The sequence below is a fragment of the Momordica charantia genome (genome assembly GCF_013281855.1).
Source record: "Momordica charantia cultivar OHB3-1 chromosome 5 unlocalized genomic scaffold, Mcharantia_2.0 BLBB01000005.1, whole genome shotgun sequence".
Taxonomy (NCBI): domain Eukaryota; kingdom Viridiplantae; phylum Streptophyta; class Magnoliopsida; order Cucurbitales; family Cucurbitaceae; genus Momordica; species Momordica charantia.
In genome coordinates this window covers 24,975,353-24,997,108 of record NW_028275163.1, presented here as the reverse complement: position 1 = coordinate 24,997,108, position 21,756 = coordinate 24,975,353, and the positions used below count along the sequence as shown (strand labels likewise).

Below are 21,756 nucleotides of genomic sequence, written 5' to 3'. Positions count from 1 at the left end.
TGTAAAACTCAAAAGGGAATGACTTTTTCAATTATTGAAAATTGGAAGTAAATGATAATTATAGTCTCTCTCTTGCTGTGTATTACACAAAATGCCCATCAATTCTAAACTTTCAAAAATTTTATTTTTACACCTTTAAACTTGTTTCAAAACTATTGTTCTTTCAACATTTTTTCACTAAAGTAAATGAAAAATATAACGTGGCGGTGATTTGTAAAATAGTAATACATGTGACAAAGATTACATGTTTCATTTATGTCCATGAAATTTATGATATATTTCAATTATACTGTTTAGTTTAAAAAAACATATGATCAAGAGTTATTGTTCTCGATAAATGTTTTGGTCTGGCCCATTCGTCGAAAGAAGTTTTTATGAGATCCCTATCTACCCAAAATTTTACTTTTGGTTACGACGAATGAGTGGAGTTCGGATAGATGAGTTGACTAGCTGAACAGCAAGCAAAGGACCTATAAAATATAATTAGAGCTCCAACCTCATGTCAGTGTTTGTCCGATCTATGGTCGATAGAGTATAGTTTCGTCTACCTGAAAAATGAGGCAGAAATCTATATTTACAAGAGTGAGCTTCAGATTGGGCTTGAACGACTCTTCGACAACCGAAAATTGAGGCATGTTGTTTGAGATTCCGTTAGAGGTTTGCGCATGTAGGCACTCTTCAAGGTTAGCTCGATTATTCAGTTAGACGGCCGATGTAAGATGTGTAGGTCAGTTCGGCATGTAATATGACTTGCGACCGAACATGGATTGTTTGGCTCGACCTTCAGAAAAGTCCAAAGTTTTTGTTAAGTGATCTATTATATTGATTCAGTGTACACATAGTTGGTGAGAAATCGCCACCAACATATACCTTTATCATTTTACAAAGGTTCATTTTAACCTTTAATAATTGAAATTGCTTCAACAAAATCATTTAAATAGCTTATATATTTAAAATAAATATGAAAATATGATGTGCCATAAGTGTGCGCTTTTTTATTTTTTCGTATGAATGATTTTTTAAGTGTCATGGAACAATATTGTGTAAGACATCACGGTAAATATTGACATAAGATGAATCACATAAGCACCCTATCATATTATTCAAGATTATTGTTCTCCCTGAGACCTCGACACGACTCTGTTGCATTTCTTTTATCCCACTCTTCCTTTAGCCTAAGCTATATAATATTTTTGTTCTCTCATTTTTTTTACTGACTTATTTCGTTAAAATCATAAGCTTTATCTACATAATTAGTTTCTTTTCCCTAAGACGATGAGTTGAAAATCTTTAGATGGAATCAATTTCAACTTAGATTGAGCATAAACTAAAATCTCTTGCCACCTCCATTACTTCATTAACTCCCAATTAAATCCACTGTTTTTATACTGTACAATTTACCCCGAAATAAAATTGACCGCACATGGACAAGAGTTTTTAGCTTTTTTTTTTTCCTCTACATAATAATTATACGACGTGTTGTCTAATTTGAAAGTTTGGTCGAAAATTGTGAATGCAGCCACTTCCTCTCCCACAGTCCACACCCGACACGATCAATTCAATGAAACAAACACTTTCCTAACAGTTTGGTAGCGATCCCATTGATTGAACATATACTAAAAAAATGGCCATCATTTCCAACGTTAGGTGGCACTGTCAGTCTAAAGAACTTCAACAATAATATCTCCAATATGGAACGAGACAGCCAGGGTCCACGTACACCTATTAATCTGTCTTTTTTATAATTACTGGACTAATACTGGCTGATCATCTGGTTGCTCCTTTTGAGTGAATTATGTCTAAAAAAAATGCTTGCTTCAAATCAAAGATATTTCCGTTGTCTGCATATATTTTGTTTACAGGACGTAATATGTATTATTTTAGGTCAGGTCAAGGAATTTGAATTTCTAACATTTCGATGGATTATATATATTTTAATGAGTTGAATTGTATAAATATTTTTTAGTTAATCAATAATGGAAGAAGTGAAAGATTTAAACTTATGACTTCAAAGAAGTCTAACTAGTTAAACTATGCTCAAGTGAGTAAATATAAATATATTTTCATTTTATTTATTATGCAATATGTTTTTTGAAGGAAATTAAGATTATAATGTTAAAGTTTGTTTGAGTTGGACTAGTGTAATATGAGGATCAAATCATTGACTTTTAAGACGGTAATGAATATCTTATCTATTGAACTATGTTTATATTGACTTATATAACGATGTTAAGAATATATTTGTCTTACTCGATTTATCATAAAAACAACCATATGATAGATGCTAAGATACACTAACATTTTGGTTGAATTTCTCAAAAAAAAAAAAGACTGAAAATATTTACCACAAATTAAATGGGTCATATCATATATAGATACATACGCATGGTAATTTCTGAAAATATTACGATGGTATCTCTCCATATTTATTGGGCTCGAAGCCCAAGTTTGCATCTGCTCTCTGATCCGAGTTCCTCATGGGCCTGGTTGTTATAAGCCCAAAACGGTTATTTCATTATTATTATTAATAATATATATTTTTTGGTGAAGTGAAGACTTCAGCGATTTTGGCCATCTTCCCTCCTCGGCTGCATTTTTTCCCGCCCTTTATTCGGAAACATTTTCATGGAAAGTGGAAGCGAGGCAGACTCCGCTGCGTCCTGAAGTCCTAGGGAGCGACGGGGCATGTCGTCGTGGCAGATTTTTTCCGACGCCGGGAACCACTTCCGGTGGGAAGTTTCCGATGAGCGTCTCGAAGTCAAATCCGAATGCGAACAAAATGATTCGTTATCTCGAAGTAGCAGCAGCTCCATTCACCGTCTCCCATCCATGGCCGACCTCTTGCTCTGCTCTAGGCTTCTGGAAAAGCCCGAGGATTCAGCTCGAGGTGCTCCGATGTTTCGAACTGGATTGGGAAAATCGGTTCCGGTTAAACAGTCTTCAATCGAGAAGGCGTTATCTCTGCTTGGCGATGAGAATGCTCCCGATTTAGGTATTTCTTCACTCTTAATTCCATTAATTCATTTAACTACAGGTTCCTAATTTGGCTTGTTTTCCGCTGCGCTGCGCACAATTTTGAAATATGCCTAAGTTCTCGATATTATTCTGCACAGTTACTGATTCCAATTTTTATGTAGCTCGTAATTTCGATTCATCTTTCATCCAGTTCATCTCTGCTACTCACCTACAGATGCACTTTACTTTATCATTGCCTTTTTTTCACTTTAGAGCGAATTCATGTGTTTTTCTCCACTATTTCAGTTCATGCAGGACCACTGCAGAATGGTGGCAAGTTCTCCAATTCTCTTTTTCAGACAGGCTCTGGGAAATCGGTCAATGTATCTTCTGAAGGTCTTCTAAGAGCCAAGACATTATTGGGTCTGGAAGAAGATGATAGTTGTTCCAATTTTCAAAGCCTAGGACAAGCTATCAGCCCATATGATATGAAAGGACCATTTTTGGAATCGAAAGGAGTGTGTGGTATGGAGGAGATGGGTGATGAATCAGTTCCTATCTCTCCATTGGTCTCTAATACTGGCTTCTCAAGAATTTCATTGGAGAACCACGCTAGCCCGTCATTCAGACAAATCGAATTTCCTAATAAGGCTCCCAAGCCTCCTCCAATAAAGTTTCATACAGCTGGTGGAAGATCCTTATCTGTTTCAAGTGATGCACTGCAACGTGCAAGAAGCCTTCTTGGTGACCCAGAGTTGGGAAGCTTCTTGGACGAAGGGGACATGGATTGTCCAACTTTTACAGTTCGTAAGGAGAATATAAGAAATGCAATGCCATCAAATGGGAAATATACTTTTCACACTCCTTCCTTCAACAAGGAAGAGCCAACTACTAAACACACATCCAAAAGCTTTTCCCCCTTACGATCATCTTCTAGTGTTGTTCAATCTTCATTCCAGTCAAAAAATATATTAGGGAGTAATTTGATAAAGAAATTTGATGCAGTTGAACATGAAAGTTCCTGTGGGTTTGACGATAAGATATCTTGTTTGCCAGAAAATTTAGGCAGCCAGCATAGTGAGCCAAGTACTCTAGTAGAGAATGCTACTGGAAATGGAATTAAATCAGGGATCCATTTAGGCGGGCGGTCATTTGGTGGGCCATTAAATGACATATCGAATGTTGTTGACACAAGAATTAGAAATGATAGAGCAAATAACAAAGAGAAGAGGAAGCTTTGGGGCACAAATTCTGTATCTCCATTCAAAAGGCCTCGAAATTCCAAGTTTTCCACCCCATTGAATAAGAATGTGCCACTTGTTACCACAAGTGAGTTTACCTTCTTTATTCTCATCTTTTACGTTAGCTTTAGCATTTTTGTGAAATTGATTATATTATTTAAACCAGGTTTATCTACTTCATCATCTAATAACTTTTGTTGCAAAAGAACGGTTTCCACTCGGTATCCATATCAAGCTTCAAGGATGTACATCAAAGAGTATTTTGGAAGACCTCCATCAAACCAAGACAATGTAAGTACATAACCAGCACGCTCTAATAATTTTGTGGAAATATTGATGTGATGCTGAGACAATATTTTTCACCATGGCCAAATAGTTGGATTACTTTTCTGAGGACGTCCGAAGGATCAATGCAGAAAATGCAGGGAAATATAAAGTTCTTGACAACTCTGGTACAAATTATATTGGAGTAGAAGCTTTTCGTCACATGTTGGCTGATTCTGGAGCTTCTCTGCAACATGCTTCTGAATTGTAAATTTTCTGCTTTTTATATTCCTGTTATAGTCCTTGTCACATACCTACCCTTATGGGGGATATATGATCAGTTTTGCTCCATATTTAGTCTTCTTGATTTCTTATTTTGGTTATGGTTTTAACTTTTGGTGCTCCTCGCTGTTTAGGTGGGTCCCAAATCACTACAAATGGATTGTTTGGAAACTGGCCTGCTATGAGAGACAAAATCCAGTTAAATCAAACGGAAAGTTTTTGACAGTTTCCAATGTTCTTGAGGAATTGAAATATAGGTGAGACATTACGTTTATTACATGAATATAATAGAAGTACCCCATGCTTATAAGAAGTGTTAGATAAATTACTTTGTGTCTGAAAGGTATGAAAGAGAAGTGAATCAGGGCCACCGTTCTGCAATAAAGAGAATACTGGAAGGAGATACACCGCCATCTATGATGTTAGTTTTATGTGTTTCAGCTATTCGCTTAAATTACAAATCAAGGGCTCAAGCTTGTTCGTCTATGATGAGTGGGTCTGATCATGGTGAAGGGGCAAAAATTGAACTGACTGATGGGTGGTATGAAATTGACCTCACTGATCTCTCACTACCTAGTTTTTTGGCAATATGCATTGATATTGGGGCGTGGTAGGTATTCTATTGATGCTCTTTTGGACGGACCGCTGTCAAAGCAGCTTGTTACGGGAAAACTTTTTGTCGGACAAAAACTCCGGGTAATTTATCTATCAATATCTGATCTCTTATTCGCTCAGAAATGCTGCCGGCTTACTGTTGTGCCTTTCTTTTGAAGATATGGGGAGCAAGATTGTGTGGTTGGGTTGGGCCTGTTTCACCGCTTGAGGTTGTTTTCATTTATTTGGTTAAATCACATATTTAGTTCCTACCTTCAACATGTCTTACTTTTGTTCTAACTTTGAATTGTTTCATTTTAGTTTCTGTGCTTTGATAATATTTCATAAACAAGTCCTTGTATTGTGAGATATTATCAATTTACAGGTGCCAAAATGAAACAATTTTGAAGCATGAGAACCAAAGTGATGCAAGTGACAAAATACACAGATGAATATGTAATTTAACCTTGTCTATTCATGGTTTAGCCTTGCTGGTTTATATTTTTTGAACCTTTCATCATTGACTACAGATTTCATCGACCGTTTATTTATCGTTGCACATTAATGGAACTTTTAGAGCTCATTGGGCCGATAGACTGGGATTTTGTGAGTGCGATAGAAATTTTGTTAATAGTGTCAATTGTCAATTTTAGAAAATTTGAACCTATAGAATACTGTTTTGTTCATGCTCAATTTTTTATATAGGCAAAAATGGTGGTGTCCCCTTATCCTTTAAGTGCATCAAGAGCAGTGGGGGTCCAGTTCCTTGGACTTTGGTTGGTGTATCACGAAAATACCCTGTTCTTTACAAGGATAGGTAATTCAATATGATTGTGATGACTATTTTGCTTGAAATGCTTCAATGTTATTATGTTGTAACTAAACTTTGCCATGATTATTACAGGTTAGGTGATGGAGCGTCCATAGTAAGAAACGAGAAGATGGAGATGAAGACCAGACAATTATATGACCAGAGGTGGATCCCAAATTTGTGCTCTTTACTAATTCTTTGTTTAACATAGACAGAAATAAAATGCTCTACTCTACCACATATTAGCTTAGTTTGTTTGCTATATGTTAAAGATGGAATACAAATTGGGAGGTTTAAATAACTTGTATTATGGTTGAATGATGTTGGATGCAGGCGCACGGCTGTCATTGATGGTATTGTTTCTGAATTTCAGAGAGGGATAAAGAGTAGTATCTACAATGAGAACGACAGTGAAGAAGGGGCAAAAATCTTTAAGATCCTTGAGACAGCCGCTGAACCTGAAGTTTTGATGGCAGAGATGAGTCCTGAGCAACTGACTTCTTTTGCCACCTACCAAGCAAAAATGGAGGTTATTCTTATTTTATGTTATATATGCGGAAGAAACAGTTTAAGTCAAATTACTAAATGAGATTTTTAATTTTAGGCAATCCAACAGTCTGACATGGAAAAATCAATTGAGAAAGCATTATCAGATGCTGGGTTAAATGGGAGAGATGTCACCCCTTTTATGAGGGTGAGAGTGGTTGGACTTATAAGCAAAAACAACAAAAGAAAAAGCCACAGGAAAGAGGGCTTGATTACGATCTGGAATCCAACAGAGAAGCAGGTGAATCCAATTATTTGATCCTTATACTATCCATTTTCACGTCCAACTTTTCCATTTGAGAACTTGCCGTACCCCACCCACTTATTTTTCTTCATGCACTTATCTAAATGTTACCCAAATGGGTAGTAACATACGTCTAACTTAATTTACTTTAAACAATGTAATAGCAACTTGAGCTGGTTGAGGGTCAGGCATACGCCATTGCAGGACTTGTACCAATAAATTGCGATGCAGATATTCTTTACTTGCAAGCAAAAGGATCAAATACCAAATGGCAGTCTTTATCGCCTCAGGCTATGGAATACTTCGAGTATGTCTTTTCATGTCTCTTGTTTTGGTAAAATCGAGGTGAAAACTCATGCTTGTTCTGCTGCAGGCCCTTCTATAGGCCACGAAAATCGGTTTCGATATCAAATTTGGGGGAAGTCCCTTTATCTAGGTAAATCTTGCATATGATTCTCTAATGGACAATATTTTGTGTGGCATAACTTATATGTCCTTTCACCATGTAGTGAATTTGATGTTGTTGCAATGGTTATACACGTGGGAGAGGTTTTTACAACTGCCCATCAGAAGAAACAGTGGATATTTGTGGCAGATGGTTCTATATTTGAGTCACATTCAGGATTATCTAATTCACTGCTTGCTATTAGCTTCTGCTCGCCATATGTGGGCGACGAGTCATTTGTGCCAATGAACTGCAATCTTGTCGGTTCCACGGTATGTACATTCTGTTGCTTCTTCTGTCAAATCCAAAGTGCATTATCTATAATCGTTTTGTTACTTTTAGTTTACTTTTAGTTCAAATTTTTCTTCAGGCAGGCTTTTGTAATCTTATAAAGAGACCCAAGGACCAGATAAATCATCTATGGGTATCAGAAGCAACAGAAAATTCGTCCTACTTTCTGAATTTTGATTCCATGGATTGTTCTCACTTGAAAAACGCTGCAGTTTCTGCTAAAAGATGGGCCGAGAATTCTACCTCAGTTTGTACTCTATTATTATTAAATTCCTGATAAATTTTAACCATTTTTTTGTACATGATTGGTTCCTATGAATTAATCCATCGTCCTTATTTCTTCCATTCAGATTATTGAGAATCTCAGGGAGAAGATTTTATTTATGATTGGTGATTGTAAAGGCTAAATGGAGAAAGGAGCTGATCAAGCCTGATTCAATGGTAAGAATCTCTATACACTTTTTCATGGACAAATGGTTAATGAATGAATTAATCTAAAAATATGACTTTCAAGTTAGCTAACCTACATCCATCAAATAAAGTCTTAAATAACTTTTCTTCCCCTTCTAATTCCATCGTTTTAAATTTAATTGATTAGTTGACAGTCTACAAAATAGACAGAAAACTTATGTATTCATATCTTTAGTATATTGTTCAGTTTTTAACTGTATTCAGAATACTCAAAAACTAATCCACTCACATGGTTTCGAGAAACATACCAATTAGCGAGTCGAGATTTGAACCTATGGTCTCTTAGAGGGAGTAGAAGTGTCTTGACTATTAAACTATCCTCATGTTGACAGCTATATGGTTTTAGTTTTACGTTCTTTTCAAGTACATATTTGTTAAAAAGATTAAACTTTCCTTAAAACTTTTTAAGCACAATTTTAGAAGGTCCTAATTTAAAATCCGGTGAATCAACGCTTCAAAAGATGAGTAGTGATTTAACACAATATCAAAATAGAGGGTCCTAATTTTATGAAGCTCTTGGCAGGTCTTTGTCACAGAAATGGCCAAATGGGTGAGCAGCCGCAAGGAGGACCCCATGAATTGCGAAATTTTTTGCATGTGCTATCGGCTATAAATTCTGCTGTCTTATCAACAAGGTTTGGCATTCAGCATGTGCATTGATTACAGAAATCAGATCGCTTTGCCCTGTGGACTGAGGTGGGAAAGGGCTGCCGTCTGTGCCTTGTAAGTAAACATTTGTGGCTCAACCTTCAGTTCCATTTTTGCTGTTTTTCCCTACATGGAAAAGGATTGTGTCTTTGGCTGGCTCTGTTAGATGTATATCAATTTTGTACACCTTTTTTTTTGTGTAAAAATTAACTAGTTCAAAATATAGTTTTCGTCTGTAAAGTTTAACATTGTTTTTAATTTAGTCAAGTTTTAAAACATTATTTACGTCTCTTACGTTTTAATAAACTTCAAACTTAGTCTTTTTTTTATCTATTAATATCTAAGCTAGGATTTTCACCCATAAAAAATGATATGATTTGCTTTCATTATAAATTAACATATATTGTCATTTTTTTTTCTCAATCAAAATAATAATTATCTTGTTCATTAGATGATTAAAGGAAGAATTTTTTGAACGCTTTAAAATGGAAGGTATTAGATAACAAGAAAGTGAGCATCATCTTTTTGTTAAAGTTTTCCATCATAATGATTGGGTTTGAAATGTATTGAAACTCAAGGAATTAATCTCAATTCAGTTGACAAGGACTTGGAGTCTAAAATCATTCTAGCTTAGAGGTTTAAGTTCGAACTTTTTGATGAGTTTAATATTAAAAATTATTGATGTCTCTTGAGTTTGGGCTTTGAGACGGGTGCGGTTGACCCAAGTACCCTTGGATATAGGGGAGCAAAGCTCGACTCCAACTATAAAAAAAGGAACTAATCTAGAAATTTCTAAAATTCAAGGATCAAATAAGAAAACAGGTGGGGTGAACCTCAAAAAAAGAACTTCCTAAGTTCCTATCATACAATTTTTTAGGTGATTAAATTCGGAAGAATTTATTTAAAAAATGACGTGGGCCTGCAGGCCCGAGAGAGAAAGGTCCAGACGGCCCAAAAAAGTGGTGAAAATGAAGGGAGAGGGGAAAAAGGGTGGCGTGAAGGCATCGAAAAGCAGACAAGACTAGAATGGATGTAGACATTAAAAGCAGCTCCCCACTTGCTCCTCCCTCTTCCCACACCACAACTTCAACTTGCCTATCTCAACACACAACTCACAACTCACAACTCACAACCATTCCCATTAACCAAGTTGCACGTTTCCTTTAACACGCCATCTAAAATTTACTTCAATTCAGTCCACCTTTGACTGAATAATTTAATTACCACAAACAAACGCAGTTCAATTATTTTGGTGTTTTACGGGTGAAAAAGTGGAAAAAGGGTTCATCTCAGAGATCAGTACACGTACGAGGGGAATGAGTTGTCGAGTCAGATTTGCAGGCCTTCTCTATGCTATGTATGTATCTCTACAGTGTACAACGACGTCGTCCCGAGTCGTGACAGCCGCTAAATTCCGGCCGTTTCACGTGGGAAAAAATTTCCCATTATTCATAACAATTAAATAATCTTACCTGGGCCCCACCCATCTCCCTATTTTTAAGTTTTAACCAATAGCTCAAAATTTCCTTCTTTTTTCCCCTTCGCTTTTAATCTCTCTCTCTCTGACGCGTCTGAAAAATCCTACAGGCTACAGTGTTGCCGTCTCCGCCCACACTCCTCCGGCCAACGCAAACCCTGTGTCCTCTGCCCTCAACAATCTCATGAAACCAAATTGACTGCAAAATTAGGGACGATTGCTCTAATTTGTCAGCCCTAAATTCTAAGAACTGAAATTGAAGTTAAATAATGTAAAATTACATGCACACAGAGAAGCGTTTTGTAGCCCATGAAAATTCCTAGATAAGCCAAAGAATCGATGAACACGGAGAACAGAGAGAGAAGAGAATAATGAATTGAAGAGCCTTGAAATATGAAATTACTTAAGGCGGAGGTTGATTGCGTCTGTTCAAATTCTCGGCGAGTTGAGCCAGCGATTGGAGATTGCAGCGGACAATGGTGTCGACAAACACGGTGGTCTCTTCTTTGGTATTTCCCGGCGGCGTATCGACGACAAAAGATTCCACGACGACGGTTCTGTTTCCGCCGTCGGCCGGTGACGGGTGGAGCGTGGTGACGGATCGGTAGTTGGCGAGGCGGTGGTCGCCGCCGATCATGCTGAAGCTCAGGATGTGCTGTTCGTCGTCGAGAATCTCGAGGCGCTCGGTGCTGCAGGCGGCCGGAAGGCCGGAGACGACGTGGACCTCCCGGAGCGTTCCGACGTCGCCGTCTCCGCCGACCACGTGGCAGCTCTTGACGAAGTGCTTGTAGGCCTGTGGGTTGTCGAACCGCCGGACGACCGACCAGACGGTGGAAACTGGGGCGGCGATCTCTTGGACCACGGCGGAGCAGGTCTGGGTGGGCCCCACCGCGTGCGTGTGGTAAACTGCCACGGATTCCGTCACCGGGAACCATTTCGGAGCCTCTTTCCGGCAATGGATTGCGGCGGTGATTGAATCGGAGCCGTTGATTCGGTCTATTAGAACGGAGGACACGGTAGGTTCCGAAGGCATTTTCAACAAAGATTAAATTAAGAGAGCTTTTTACGATTCCACCGGAGAGACAAGAGTGACCTAAAGTTCGAGTAGGAAGGCAATGGAATTTTGGGTTCGATTTATCAGATCCCAATCGGCGGCGTCAGTTCTTCACGGCGGCGGTTGATTTAAAAACTCAGCCTCTCAGCGATCGATTATTTGGCTTTTTCCGTTCGGTTCACAGACGAAATACATGTGCGTGGATACGTCCTCTAGGCACATATATATACATATCCGACGAGATTACCAAAATACCCTTCTTTGTCTGACGATGTAAAAGTGAAAACAATTGAAAGGCAAGGAAATAGAGCAGGGAAAATCATATGCGGCAATTGCTCATAAATGCAAGCGTCATGTTGAATCAACTTTTAGCTTTTGGACGAAAGGGCGGATTGTAGATAGGAACGCAGTGCAGGGGCATATTCGTAATATCGCGGCCCAAACTGTCCTGCAAATAGGCAACTTGCTGAAGGGGTGCACGTCGAAGAATAAGGAAATAAAAGAGTACGGGGGAATTTGCATTGCAGCCGCAGGGGCAAATTCAGGGGCCAATTTTCTTATGCATTTGGGAGGACCCCCAATAATGGACTGAAAAATTTTTCATTTTATTTTCGAGGGGGAATAAAGGTGTTCTCTTTGAAGAGAATAGAAGCTTTGTTTAAAGTTGTTCGTACCAATTTATGACCCTTTTTTTTTCTGTGAGAATGACCATGAATGTTAGATATCCAATATAAATGATTAAATTAGCTTAACCCATCAACTTAAGTTGTTGGATTTATCGATGATTTAATTATCTTTTAAGATGGTGTAAAGAAAGAAAAAATAAAGGGAACAATATGGTGACAGCCCAACAAATAATCACGCCTTTTAATTACTCAACCTCCCTTTTCAAATTGATCTTTAAGTTTTGATTTTCCTTTAATATGAACCACATTTTGTTGGGCCCAGCTGCAGACAAATAGGCCTTATGCCCATTGGCTATGTGTTATGGGCCTAAAACTTCCTCAGCTTGTGCCTTTGTCGACCTCACGGCATTTTTCAACCATAATCTGATAGGACAATTAATTTAAAATATGACTGATGAATAACATAATTGAAATAATTAATTTATCTAACCATGTCAAACTTTAAATAATGACTGATTGATCCTCATTATCATCAGATAAATAATAATAAAAAGCATATTGATTGACTTTAAAATAATTAGATTTTTTTTTATTTATTTATTTTTTTTTTTTTTTGCAGCTGTCCAAAGCATTTGGTGAAACTACTGATGATTTACTTTACATTTATCCTTGAAAATACTAATCCAATGTTACAAAAGGAACCCAAAAAATGAGCCTTACAAACAAAACCAAGAGATCCGAGTTTCCTAATTCGATTCAGAAGACGAAGGCCACTCACCTTCATGTGAAAACTACAACCAAGTTTACACCAGAACCTGATTTTTCTCTTACTTGGCTGTTGCAGGATTTGCAATATTGTTGGACAATTATAATCTACTGATCTTTTTTTACTCTGCCGAAGATCATTCTCTCGAATTCGGCTCTCTTCAACGCCTCCCTCCTCTCCTTCCGCCTAGCATCTCTGGCAGCAGCATCGGCCTGGACTTTATCCATTATTTTACTGAAACCAGGAATTGTCCTCTCCATTTTATTGTAAACTCGGGTGCTGAGGTTGAAGAATATCCTAAACATTCTCTGCAAGCAAGGGGCAAAGGTTTCGTTACAAGGCACGACTATTGTCCCGATTCAAATTTAAACTGCAGTAACCTAGTAGAAGATTTCTATGCAGCTATTGCATATAGAAAAGTGCAAGAGTTTCATGACAAAAATATAGACACCCATCTCCATGTTCTCTATTTTTTCCTTTTCCCGTTCTCGATGAGGGGCAAAGGTGAATTTGAGATGAGCAAACTTATAGGAAATTATAAGTACTGTACCTTGACATCTTTATTCCAATGCCTGATGTAAGGAGGGCCAGTCGTGTATGTCCCTAGTGGTTCACGATGCCATTCGCCATTATATGTTATCTGTTCCATCGCTTGCTCCACGCTGAGAACCTCCCAGGGTCTTAAGCCAGGTATAATTTTAGCTAACTTGTACCTGCCATAGGCAACCATGACACAAGTATAAGAATCTAATGAAGAAGAAATCTACAAATAGAATTTATTAAAAAAAAAGTACCACAACGTCAAGAAGAAAACTTTATCCAGAACAATAGAAGGAACCGTTTAAGGAAATAAATCACCTAAGCATTTCATTTTCTGTTATGGTACAGTCTTATTTAAAGAGGACAGTATATGCATTTGCCAATCACCAATGACTTTACCAAGACCCTCTCAAGTGTCGTTGTCTTCAAGATACCACCGTGAAGGTATAACTAAAATGATTGTATTTCCAATGGTAGAGATAGGATGCTGGGTTTATGAACGTACCTTAGATCCTTAGGAATGTACTTGTTTGGCATGTGATCTGCCTCCAAAATAGATGTCAACTCAGATCCGCTGGCCCAGAGAAACAGGGCGTGACTAGGAATTCTCACTCCAGGCCAAACACCGTCGTTAGCTGCTAGCACTGCTAGATCCCGTCTCTTGCTCTCTAAAGCCTCTTGTTGGAGTTGCTTGTAGGTTTTCTTCTCATGTCCCTTAAGAGGAACCCATGGAGGTATGCCTTTTTGCAATTTGTGAAGGAAAGCAGTGGCAGCAGCACCGAGTCGAACTGTAAAAACAACCGCAAGCCAGTAAACCCCTTTGTAACAGGAACTTGATACTGTCACATGTTTATAAATCAACTAGATGGACAGAAAAGTCGAACAGGGGCCCAGCTGGAACTATAAATGAGACGTAACAAGCACCATAAGAGCATAAAAATAGAACTCTGTTAAAGAATGCAAGCTAGTCACAATTGACAGTGGATTGAAGGTTCTTTTCAATATGGCGTCAGGCTTAGCTAGTTTTCCAAGATGTTCGTAGAGATGGCAAAAGACACAAAAAGGATTTGCAGTATCCGATCTGTCCTCGGTGAGTTACTGTAGTGCTACATCTTATGAAGCATGTGTACAACTGGATGATGATGTGATAAATGGGATCGTTTGAGTTCATTTTAACAAAACTTTTACCGTTTGTTATCTTACTTGCCATTTAACTTAACAAGAGTTGCACATGATATTCTACAACGGTTCAAGTTACACTCAATTAAGCAGGTGTATTCTGCAGCTTATTCACATTTTCCTGATTTTGGCAACTGTTTAAGAACACTAAACAAATGAGTGATAATAGATTTCTGCGTCAGGTAGGGAGCGAATTTGCCAAAAAAGAGCATCTATATGCACTAATAAGTAAAAAATGCTTGCTCATGACATGTCAATTCTGAATTTGACTATCATGATGTATAGATGATAAAGGCTGACTTGAAGGAAATGAATAATATTCTAAACCGATTTATGACGTGCCCTCAATGAACTAACTGGAAACAGTCAAGATTAGTCTATAACGTGTCAATCTACTAAAAGACTAATAATAATTATTGCTCGAATTAAACATACGATAATTGCTGCTACCAACTCAGGGAAGATTTCTTGATAGCCAATATAATGGTTACCTTGAACAAATGAAAAGATAAAGTTTAACTAACCTTCCCAAGTGGCAATTGCACGCTCCAATCCATAAACCATGTGAATTGGAGCCCATTCGTCCATGTCCTCCCCCCAAATAAATGTGTCCTTGTCAATAATCCCACCTCCCCAAGCTGTTTTAAGAGTAATTAGTTCCAATGGTCCCCGAGTACGACCCAACCGATCCTTATAGTACCAACCTCCACTCCTCATGATAACTGCCAAGTCAGAAACAATCATGCTAAGAACCATGAACTAGAAGGAAACACTAGGAAACTGATCAGAAAAGATTGAAATGTGGATTATATGGGTTCATCAAACACTGTAAAAGTAAAACTCATGACAAAGTAAAGTGCCCATCTAAAATTTTTTAAGTTTTAGCACCAAAATGATGCAGTGAAGATCTAAGAAACATGAGCAGAAGCAGAACTTGTATGAACTCATATCATGATGAAATTCAGATATCTCATATCAGTTTGGCCTCATCAGCTGAATTTTAGCTTAAGGAAAAGATTTGGCAAATGGAAAACAGAAGCACATTCTTCAAATAACACGCCAATTTAGACTTACAATCATAGTACCGCTTCTCGAGCCGCTTATACCCAATGGCCTGCGCAACATCGATCGGGCGACCAGGTGGATATGGTCTCTGCCGGAAGCCCCACAGCCCAAAAAAGAACTGTCTCGCAAAATCCCAAAATTTGTCTTCGGATTCCCTCTTCGTCTTAATTGCTTTCCTCGGCATAGGCCGCCCGTCAAGCCCAGGCACATGAGGAATGGCCCTCCATAGCTTCTTGTCCTCATCTCTGTATGGATTCTCATTCTCCTTCAGCTCTAACTCGTTGTATTTGGCTGCAATTTCCTCCGCACGTTCCAGGAATTGCACAACAGGGCTGGCTCGCAACGCTTTCCATAGCTTCTCGTTCTTTTCGACCTCCTCTTCGCTTGGATTCTCTTTATTATCCAGTACAGGATCTTCGTTCAAGATTTTCTCCACCTCGGGGGTGTGTCTGTAATCGGGTAAGTTGTCGCATTCCCAGAAGAATTGCTCTAGCATTTTGCCGTAGTATCCTGGTTCGTCGGATGCTTTCTTTGGTTTCTGCGACTTCTTGAAGAAATTCGAGAGGCTCGTAGAAGCAAAGTTTGGGGACGTTGAGGATTTCTGAGACAACGAGTCTCTAAATGCAGTGAGATTGAGGGGAGGGATGGGATTAGGACGTCTGGAGAACCAGTTTTCGAAGGGATTGAAGTTGATTGACGCCATAACTGAGATAGACTCAAGTCTCAAGAAGGCTGATCAAACAGTAAAATGCTGAGACTTCGAGAAATTAGAGAGTAGGGTTTCGGACTGAAGCAGAAGCTGCTGGAGCAGGCTGAAAATGGAGGACCGGCGGAGGAGTCGGAGAGCGGGACATGGAGGTGGAAGGACGCGAGTGGATAGAAACACTGAAATTGGGCCACAGAAGTGGGCTGCAGGAATAGAAATCGATAAAGAACTGGTATTGGGCTCCTGAGAAATGGGCCTACGTCAAATTAAAATGGGTCAGTCATTTACAATTGGGCTTACTCCCAACCTGAAAATTATTTTATTATTTATTTATTTATTTAGAAGGTTAGATAACATTAATAAATAAATGTTATTTGAATAGTTATTAGATTTGGATTATAATATAATTTAAGATCGGGGATATAGTTTATAGTTACCTTTCATATTTCAAATATTATTAGATAATATTATTTACGACATTTTGTAGCTTTTACAATATTGATTATTGATTATGGGTTGTTGGTTGTTAGATTTGGCATGGACTACAACATATTGCAACTTCTACAATATTGTTGTTGGTTGTGAGATGCTGTGGTAGAGATATCTTTTTTTTTTTTCATTATTAGGCTCTGATGCTGCCAATAGTCACATATAAACTCAACTTATTTTATTTATTGTCTAACTTCTTTCATTTCTATCGGAGATCCATATTTGATTTGATCAAAAATGATTATCATTTTTGTATCTTCAATTCAATATATAGACATATATATCTGTTCCTCTTTCTATTATTTTTCCATGCAATTTTTAATACTTAAACAGTGATTCTTTTTTTCGTCTTAGCTTCCACCATTCAAAATGAAATCAAAGTCCTCCCTCTTTAAATGAATGGAATTTTCATTGAATATATATATTTGTTAGTACAATATGTGTGATGATGGATCGAACTCACAACCTTGGAGATATATATCAATTATCTCTAAACTATGTTCAGTTAAATATACTTTTAATGTTATTTGATCTCCTTAATTTTAATATATTTATAATTAAGTGTTTCATGAGAACTCTCTTCACTCGGAACATTAGACCTAACACGTCCTCACCACATTATCTTCCTTGAAAGTTGAAATTGATATAAAATTAGAAATATCGCTACATTGGAATATTTGATCAAAAGAAAAAAAAATCAAAGGAAGACTTGAGCCTTGTCAACCAATGTTGGCTGAAGTCTCGATGCTTAGAAACTTCAAACTCTCTTCTCCACCACATCTCCGAGAGCAATTTTGTCTTTAGTTCAAATTCTCTTGAACTTTCCTCTTCGATTTTCTATGAGGCACACCCAATTAATTCATGTGATTTAATTTCAATTAGTCTCCCACGTCTCGTGACAATTTTTTATTCGTCATTTTCAGCATTTATTGATCCATGTCTCGGTATTCAAATTATTGAAAATTACTCTTCTTTGACAATGGCCCTGCATCTCTTGCATCCATGGAAAGTTTATGCCAATGGTGGTGGTGGTCCTGCAGCTCTCACATCTTCCTGACAATTTCCATTTCCAAATCTACATCTCACTATTTATTTGTTAGCGTTTCTTCATAGGGGGATGAGTACATAAGAAATTATTGTTTTCTTCTTCTTTTGATATAAGCCTCCTCAAATGGCTATGGCAGCTTCTTTAGCTAGCCTTTTGATATTACGTTTCTGTATTGTTCCTCTTTTTGTTCAAGCCAATTCATTTGTCTACCCTGGATTCAATGATTCAGATCTGGTCCTTAATGAAGGAGCTTCAATTGTAAAGCCTTCTGGCTTATTGATGCTAACTAACAGCTCGCCGTTCGTTATGGGGCGTGCTTTCTTTCCTAAGGCCGTCCAGATGTTTGATAATAGTTCTGAACCAATTTCGGAAGTTTCCTCTTTCAGCACAACTTTTGTGTTTGCAATAGTTCCATCAAGCTCCGGTGCACCAGTTGGGCATGGCCTCGCCTTTGTTATGGCTCCATCGACCCAATTTCCAGGTGCTCAAAGTGAACATTACTTGGGATTGTTCAACACCTCCAACAATGGCGACCCTTCGAATCATATTCTCGTGGTCGAATTCGATACGGTTAATGGGCACGACGACCCTAAAAATTCGGATGGAAACCATGTCGGAATCAACAAGAATGGTGTGCGCTCAAATGCATCAGAATCGGCTGAATATTCCAACTCTGGCTCTGATGTGAAGCCTGAGGTGAATATGGGTAGTGGTGATCCAATCCGAGCTTGGATTGAATATGATCGTCTTAGAAAGCGTATGAATGTTACAATAGCTCCCGCAAATGTGAAGAAACCAAATGAGACATTGTTTTCACATCCCATAAACTTGACTGGAGTTGTAAAAGAGAGAATGTTTGTTGGCTTCTCTGCGTCAACGGGCCAAGAAACAAGCTTCCACTACATTTTAGGATGGAGTTTTGCAGTTAATGAACCAGCACCTGAGTTAAATGTTTCTCAACTTTCGGTACCACCGATAGTTAACAGTTCACCGTCGTCGACATTCAATCCTCTAGTCACTGTTCTGTTACCTATATTATCTGCTACGTCATTTATGGGAATTTTGATTTTATTTGCCATATTCAGAAGAAGATTACAAAGGGAGAGCCTTGAAGAATGGGAAAGAGATTGTCCTCACAGATTTAGTTATTCAGATCTCTATAAAGCAACAAGAGGATTTAGAGACTCAGAGTTAGTTGGATCAGGAGGCTTTGGCTCAGTATACAGAGGCGTCTTACTTTCCACCGGAAGTGAAGTTGCTGTAAAGAAAATAACAAGAAATTCGAGTCAGGGAATGCGGGAGTTCGCTGCCGAGATCGAAAGCTTGGGACGACTAAGACATAAGAACTTGGTAAATCTCCAAGGATGGTGCAAGAAACAGAATGACCTCCTCTTGGTTTATGACTATGTTCCAAATGGGAGCTTGGATTCTCTCCTTTACCATCCAAAGGACAACTCTGTACTGAATTGGGAACAAAGAATCAACATCGTCGAGGGTATTGCTGCTGGACTGTTGTATCTACACGAAGAATGGGAGCGCGTAGTTATTCATCGAGATGTTAAGCCAAGCAATGTCTTGATAGATATTGACATGCATGCTCGACTAAGCGACTTCGGTCTCGCTAGGCTATACGACCATGACCAAATTTCGCATACAACTAGTGTCGTCGGCACGATTGGCTACATCTCCCCCGAGTTGGCTCGCATGGGAAAAGCATCTAAAACTACAGATGTGTTTGCCTATGGAGTCTTACTCCTTGAGGTGGCCTGTGGAAGAAGACCTCTAGAGTCAGATCTGTTCATATTGGTGGATTGGGTAATGGAATGCCATGAAAGAGGTCAAATTCTTGAAGCAGCTGATCCAAAGTTGAATTCAGTTTATGATGTGGTTGAAATGGAGATGGTGTTGCAGCTTGGGCTACTTTGTTCCCATCATAGCCCTGAAGCTAGGCCAAGCATGAGGCAAGTCACAAGATATCTTAATGGAGAAGACCAAATTCTTTCCATTGATCCTTCAACTTACTCTCAAGTTACCTTCCAATCTAACTCAGGATTCACTCAATTTATCCCACCTTCTTTGCAATCTTCATCCACTAGTTTCATCTCTTCAACTTCAATAGATGTAGGTAGATAAACAATTTACTTATTTTATTTACTTTCTCTGATTATGAGTTGATGAATGTACACCCCGGGGCAAACTCTCTGAGTGGGGACATCATAATTTATATCGTAGCATAAGAATATTTTTCTTTTTATATATAAATGTACACCCGTCGTTTTAAAAATTACATTCTTAGTATAAAAAAATCAAAGTAAAGAAAATTAAACTATTAAATATCAAACAGTGGCGTTTTTCAATTCACATCTAGAAGTCTTCTTGGATTCCATTAAGAAAATTAAAATTTCAGATATCAAATAGTCAAAATATCCCAATTTAAGGGGACCATCTCTCTAATTGCTAGTAACTCAAGGTCAAGAGGTAGCTCTATTTATAAACCAAGTAATTTCCAATAATATCCCTTCACTCCATATTTTCAACCTTACTTTTTGGGGTTCAAAATTGTCAACTAAAATGGCCCATAACACAAAGCAAAATTACCAAAAGGGGCATGAATTAAGAAGAATCCCTAGAAGGCTGGAAATAATGATCGGGAGTCTAAGCTTAATTCTTCTTTACTTTGTTGACAAAGTGGTGGATTTTGAGAAATTAAAATATTAAATTACAATCGTTCAAGCTTTTTAAGAAATAATTATGTTACAATGATAACATGATTTCATGGCTAATAAAATACTCTGTTTTCAAAGTCTTCCTTTTCCCGTAATTAATAATGTATGAAGTCAACTTTTTCTGTTAAATTTTTCCAATTGAACAAAATATATATATATATATAACCGTGTGAATACAACGACTTGAAGTTTTTCCTTTTTTCTAACTATATTATTTCACATAATTATATACGTGACTTTAGAATTTTAATATTGTGATCCATCGGTCTTCAAAATAATAAAAATAGTTAAAAAATTCCAACTAAAATCAAATAAGATGATTAATAGGAAAGTGCAAATGGGCTCTATGAGAATTGGGTAGCTGCACGAATATATTTTTTTTTCTATTATTGAACAATAACATTTGCTGACAATAATAATTGACATATTATTTAAGAGGTTATGAGTTCGATATTATACCCTCACATTTTGTATTAAAAAATATATATATTTTTATTATCTTTTTTAGTACTACAAATGTAAGGATAAACGATCGAATCTTGGACATCAAAGAAATGAGTAAAATGCTTTAATCACTAGCAAATGAACAAAAATTTAAAAAATGTATGAAAAAAATACAGAATATGCAAAATTTTAAACCAAAAAAAGTAATAAAATTTGGGACAAAAATCATCTCTAAGTCCACGTAAGTTATATTGTCAATAATATCATTTATGTTTAAATTTTGAAAGCCGAAAATCTAGAAAGATTTGTTTTTGAATGACAATGGTAGGACAAAAAAAGAACAGGCTATCCACAATTCAATTGGCCATATTTGAGATATATGAAAGTTTTGGCTATTGTTTATTTTACCACATTAATTCCATCATTTACAATTACATATAAAAGATATTAAAATTTTATTTAAAATTATAATTAAAAAAAGAGTCAATGGTGACGGGACATTAATAAATTCTGCAAGCACGTGTCTCCAAAATATGACTTTTTAATTTGAGCTAAATTTCTGTAGCATGATGTCAAGTTTACGTAGTTTATGTGTGATTTATACGTTTGCAAATTTAAAATATGATTTTTTTTTAATTCAACTATACGTAGGATCGAGATTCAAACTGTTTGATCAGTTATATATTATTTAATCAGTTGAAATGGAAATTCAAACATTTTGATCAGTGATATATTACTTAATCAATTGATTAATGTATTGGTATAAAAAAATAGTCGGAATATAGAAGTATATATTTCATAGTCTACGTTTATAGTCCACAAATTTTCAATTATTTTATTTTGA

The 21,756-nt window shown here is 37.3% G+C and overlaps 3 protein-coding genes and 1 pseudogene across 4 annotated transcripts; 2 read left to right on the top strand and 2 right to left on the bottom strand.

Annotated features, from left to right (window-relative positions):
* The first annotated feature begins 2,570 nt into the window (after window positions 1-2,570).
* On the top strand, window positions 2,571-9,121 carry LOC111025723 (protein BREAST CANCER SUSCEPTIBILITY 2 homolog B). Of its 2 annotated transcripts, XM_088123567.1 has the most exons (19): window positions 2,571-2,992; window positions 3,262-4,284; window positions 4,363-4,487; window positions 4,573-4,727; window positions 4,877-4,999; window positions 5,086-5,283; window positions 5,357-5,438; window positions 5,516-5,566; window positions 5,867-5,942; window positions 6,042-6,153; window positions 6,241-6,312; window positions 6,481-6,676; window positions 6,752-6,934; window positions 7,102-7,244; window positions 7,311-7,373; window positions 7,447-7,654; window positions 7,753-7,920; window positions 8,024-8,114; window positions 8,668-9,121. In XM_088123567.1, the coding sequence occupies exons 1-18, from the start codon at window positions 2,686-2,688 to the stop codon at window positions 8,078-8,080; spliced, it is 3,342 nt and encodes a 1,113-aa protein (XP_087979693.1). In that variant the 5' UTR covers window positions 2,571-2,685; the 3' UTR covers window positions 8,081-8,114; window positions 8,668-9,121. The 2 variants fall into 2 exon arrangements, with proteins under 2 accessions (XP_087979693.1, XP_022159315.1); XM_022303623.2 differs by lacking the exons at window positions 8,024-8,114; window positions 8,668-9,121 and having other exon boundaries at window positions 7,757-7,914.
* Window positions 9,122-10,098: 977 nt separating this feature from the next.
* On the bottom strand, window positions 10,099-12,014 carry LOC111014961 (abscisic acid receptor PYL4-like). Its single transcript, XM_022289842.2, has 2 exons — window positions 10,673-12,014; window positions 10,099-10,468 (listed from the first exon to the last, which is right to left on the bottom strand). Exon 1 carries the CDS (start codon window positions 11,300-11,302, stop codon window positions 10,673-10,675), a length of 630 nt encoding a protein of 209 aa, XP_022145534.1. The 5' UTR covers window positions 11,303-12,014; the 3' UTR covers window positions 10,099-10,468.
* A 497-nt stretch (window positions 12,015-12,511) lies between these two features.
* LOC111015055 (histone-lysine N-methyltransferase ATXR3-like protein) lies at window positions 12,512-16,374 on the bottom strand. Its single transcript, XM_022289965.2, has 5 exons — window positions 15,509-16,374; window positions 14,959-15,156; window positions 13,761-14,043; window positions 13,266-13,428; window positions 12,512-13,023 (listed from the first exon to the last, which is right to left on the bottom strand). The coding sequence occupies exons 1-5, from the start codon at window positions 16,200-16,202 to the stop codon at window positions 12,823-12,825; spliced, it is 1,539 nt and encodes a 512-aa protein (XP_022145657.1). The 5' UTR covers window positions 16,203-16,374; the 3' UTR covers window positions 12,512-12,822.
* A 1,337-nt stretch (window positions 16,375-17,711) lies between these two features.
* On the top strand, window positions 17,712-20,083 carry LOC111014957 (lectin-domain containing receptor kinase VI.3 pseudogene; annotated as a pseudogene).
* The last annotated feature ends 1,673 nt before the right edge of the window (window positions 20,084-21,756 follow it).

Bases quoted from the DNA above. Each gene is read 5' to 3' on its own strand.
- LOC111025723 (XM_088123567.1), top strand. From the start codon at position 2,686: ATGTCGTCGTGGCAGATTTTTTCCGACGCCGGGAACCACTTCCGGTGG. The intron at 4,728-4,876 runs GTAAATTTTCTG...CTCGCTGTTTAG, and splicing joins CTGCAACATGCTTCTGAATT to GTGGGTCCCAAATCACTACA. The intron at 7,921-8,023 runs GTTTGTACTCTA...TCTTCCATTCAG, and splicing joins GGGCCGAGAATTCTACCTCA to ATTATTGAGAATCTCAGGGA.
- LOC111014961 (XM_022289842.2), bottom strand. From the start codon at position 11,302: ATGCCTTCGGAACCTACCGTGTCCTCCGTTCTAATAGACCGAATCAAC.
- LOC111015055 (XM_022289965.2), bottom strand. From the start codon at position 16,202: ATGGCGTCAATCAACTTCAATCCCTTCGAAAACTGGTTCTCCAGACGT. The intron at 14,044-14,958 runs GTTAGTTAAACT...TTGTTTTTACAG, and splicing joins TGCAATTGCCACTTGGGAAG to TTCGACTCGGTGCTGCTGCC. The intron at 13,429-13,760 runs GTACGTTCATAA...TGCCTATGGCAG, and splicing joins TACATTCCTAAGGATCTAAG to GTACAAGTTAGCTAAAATTA.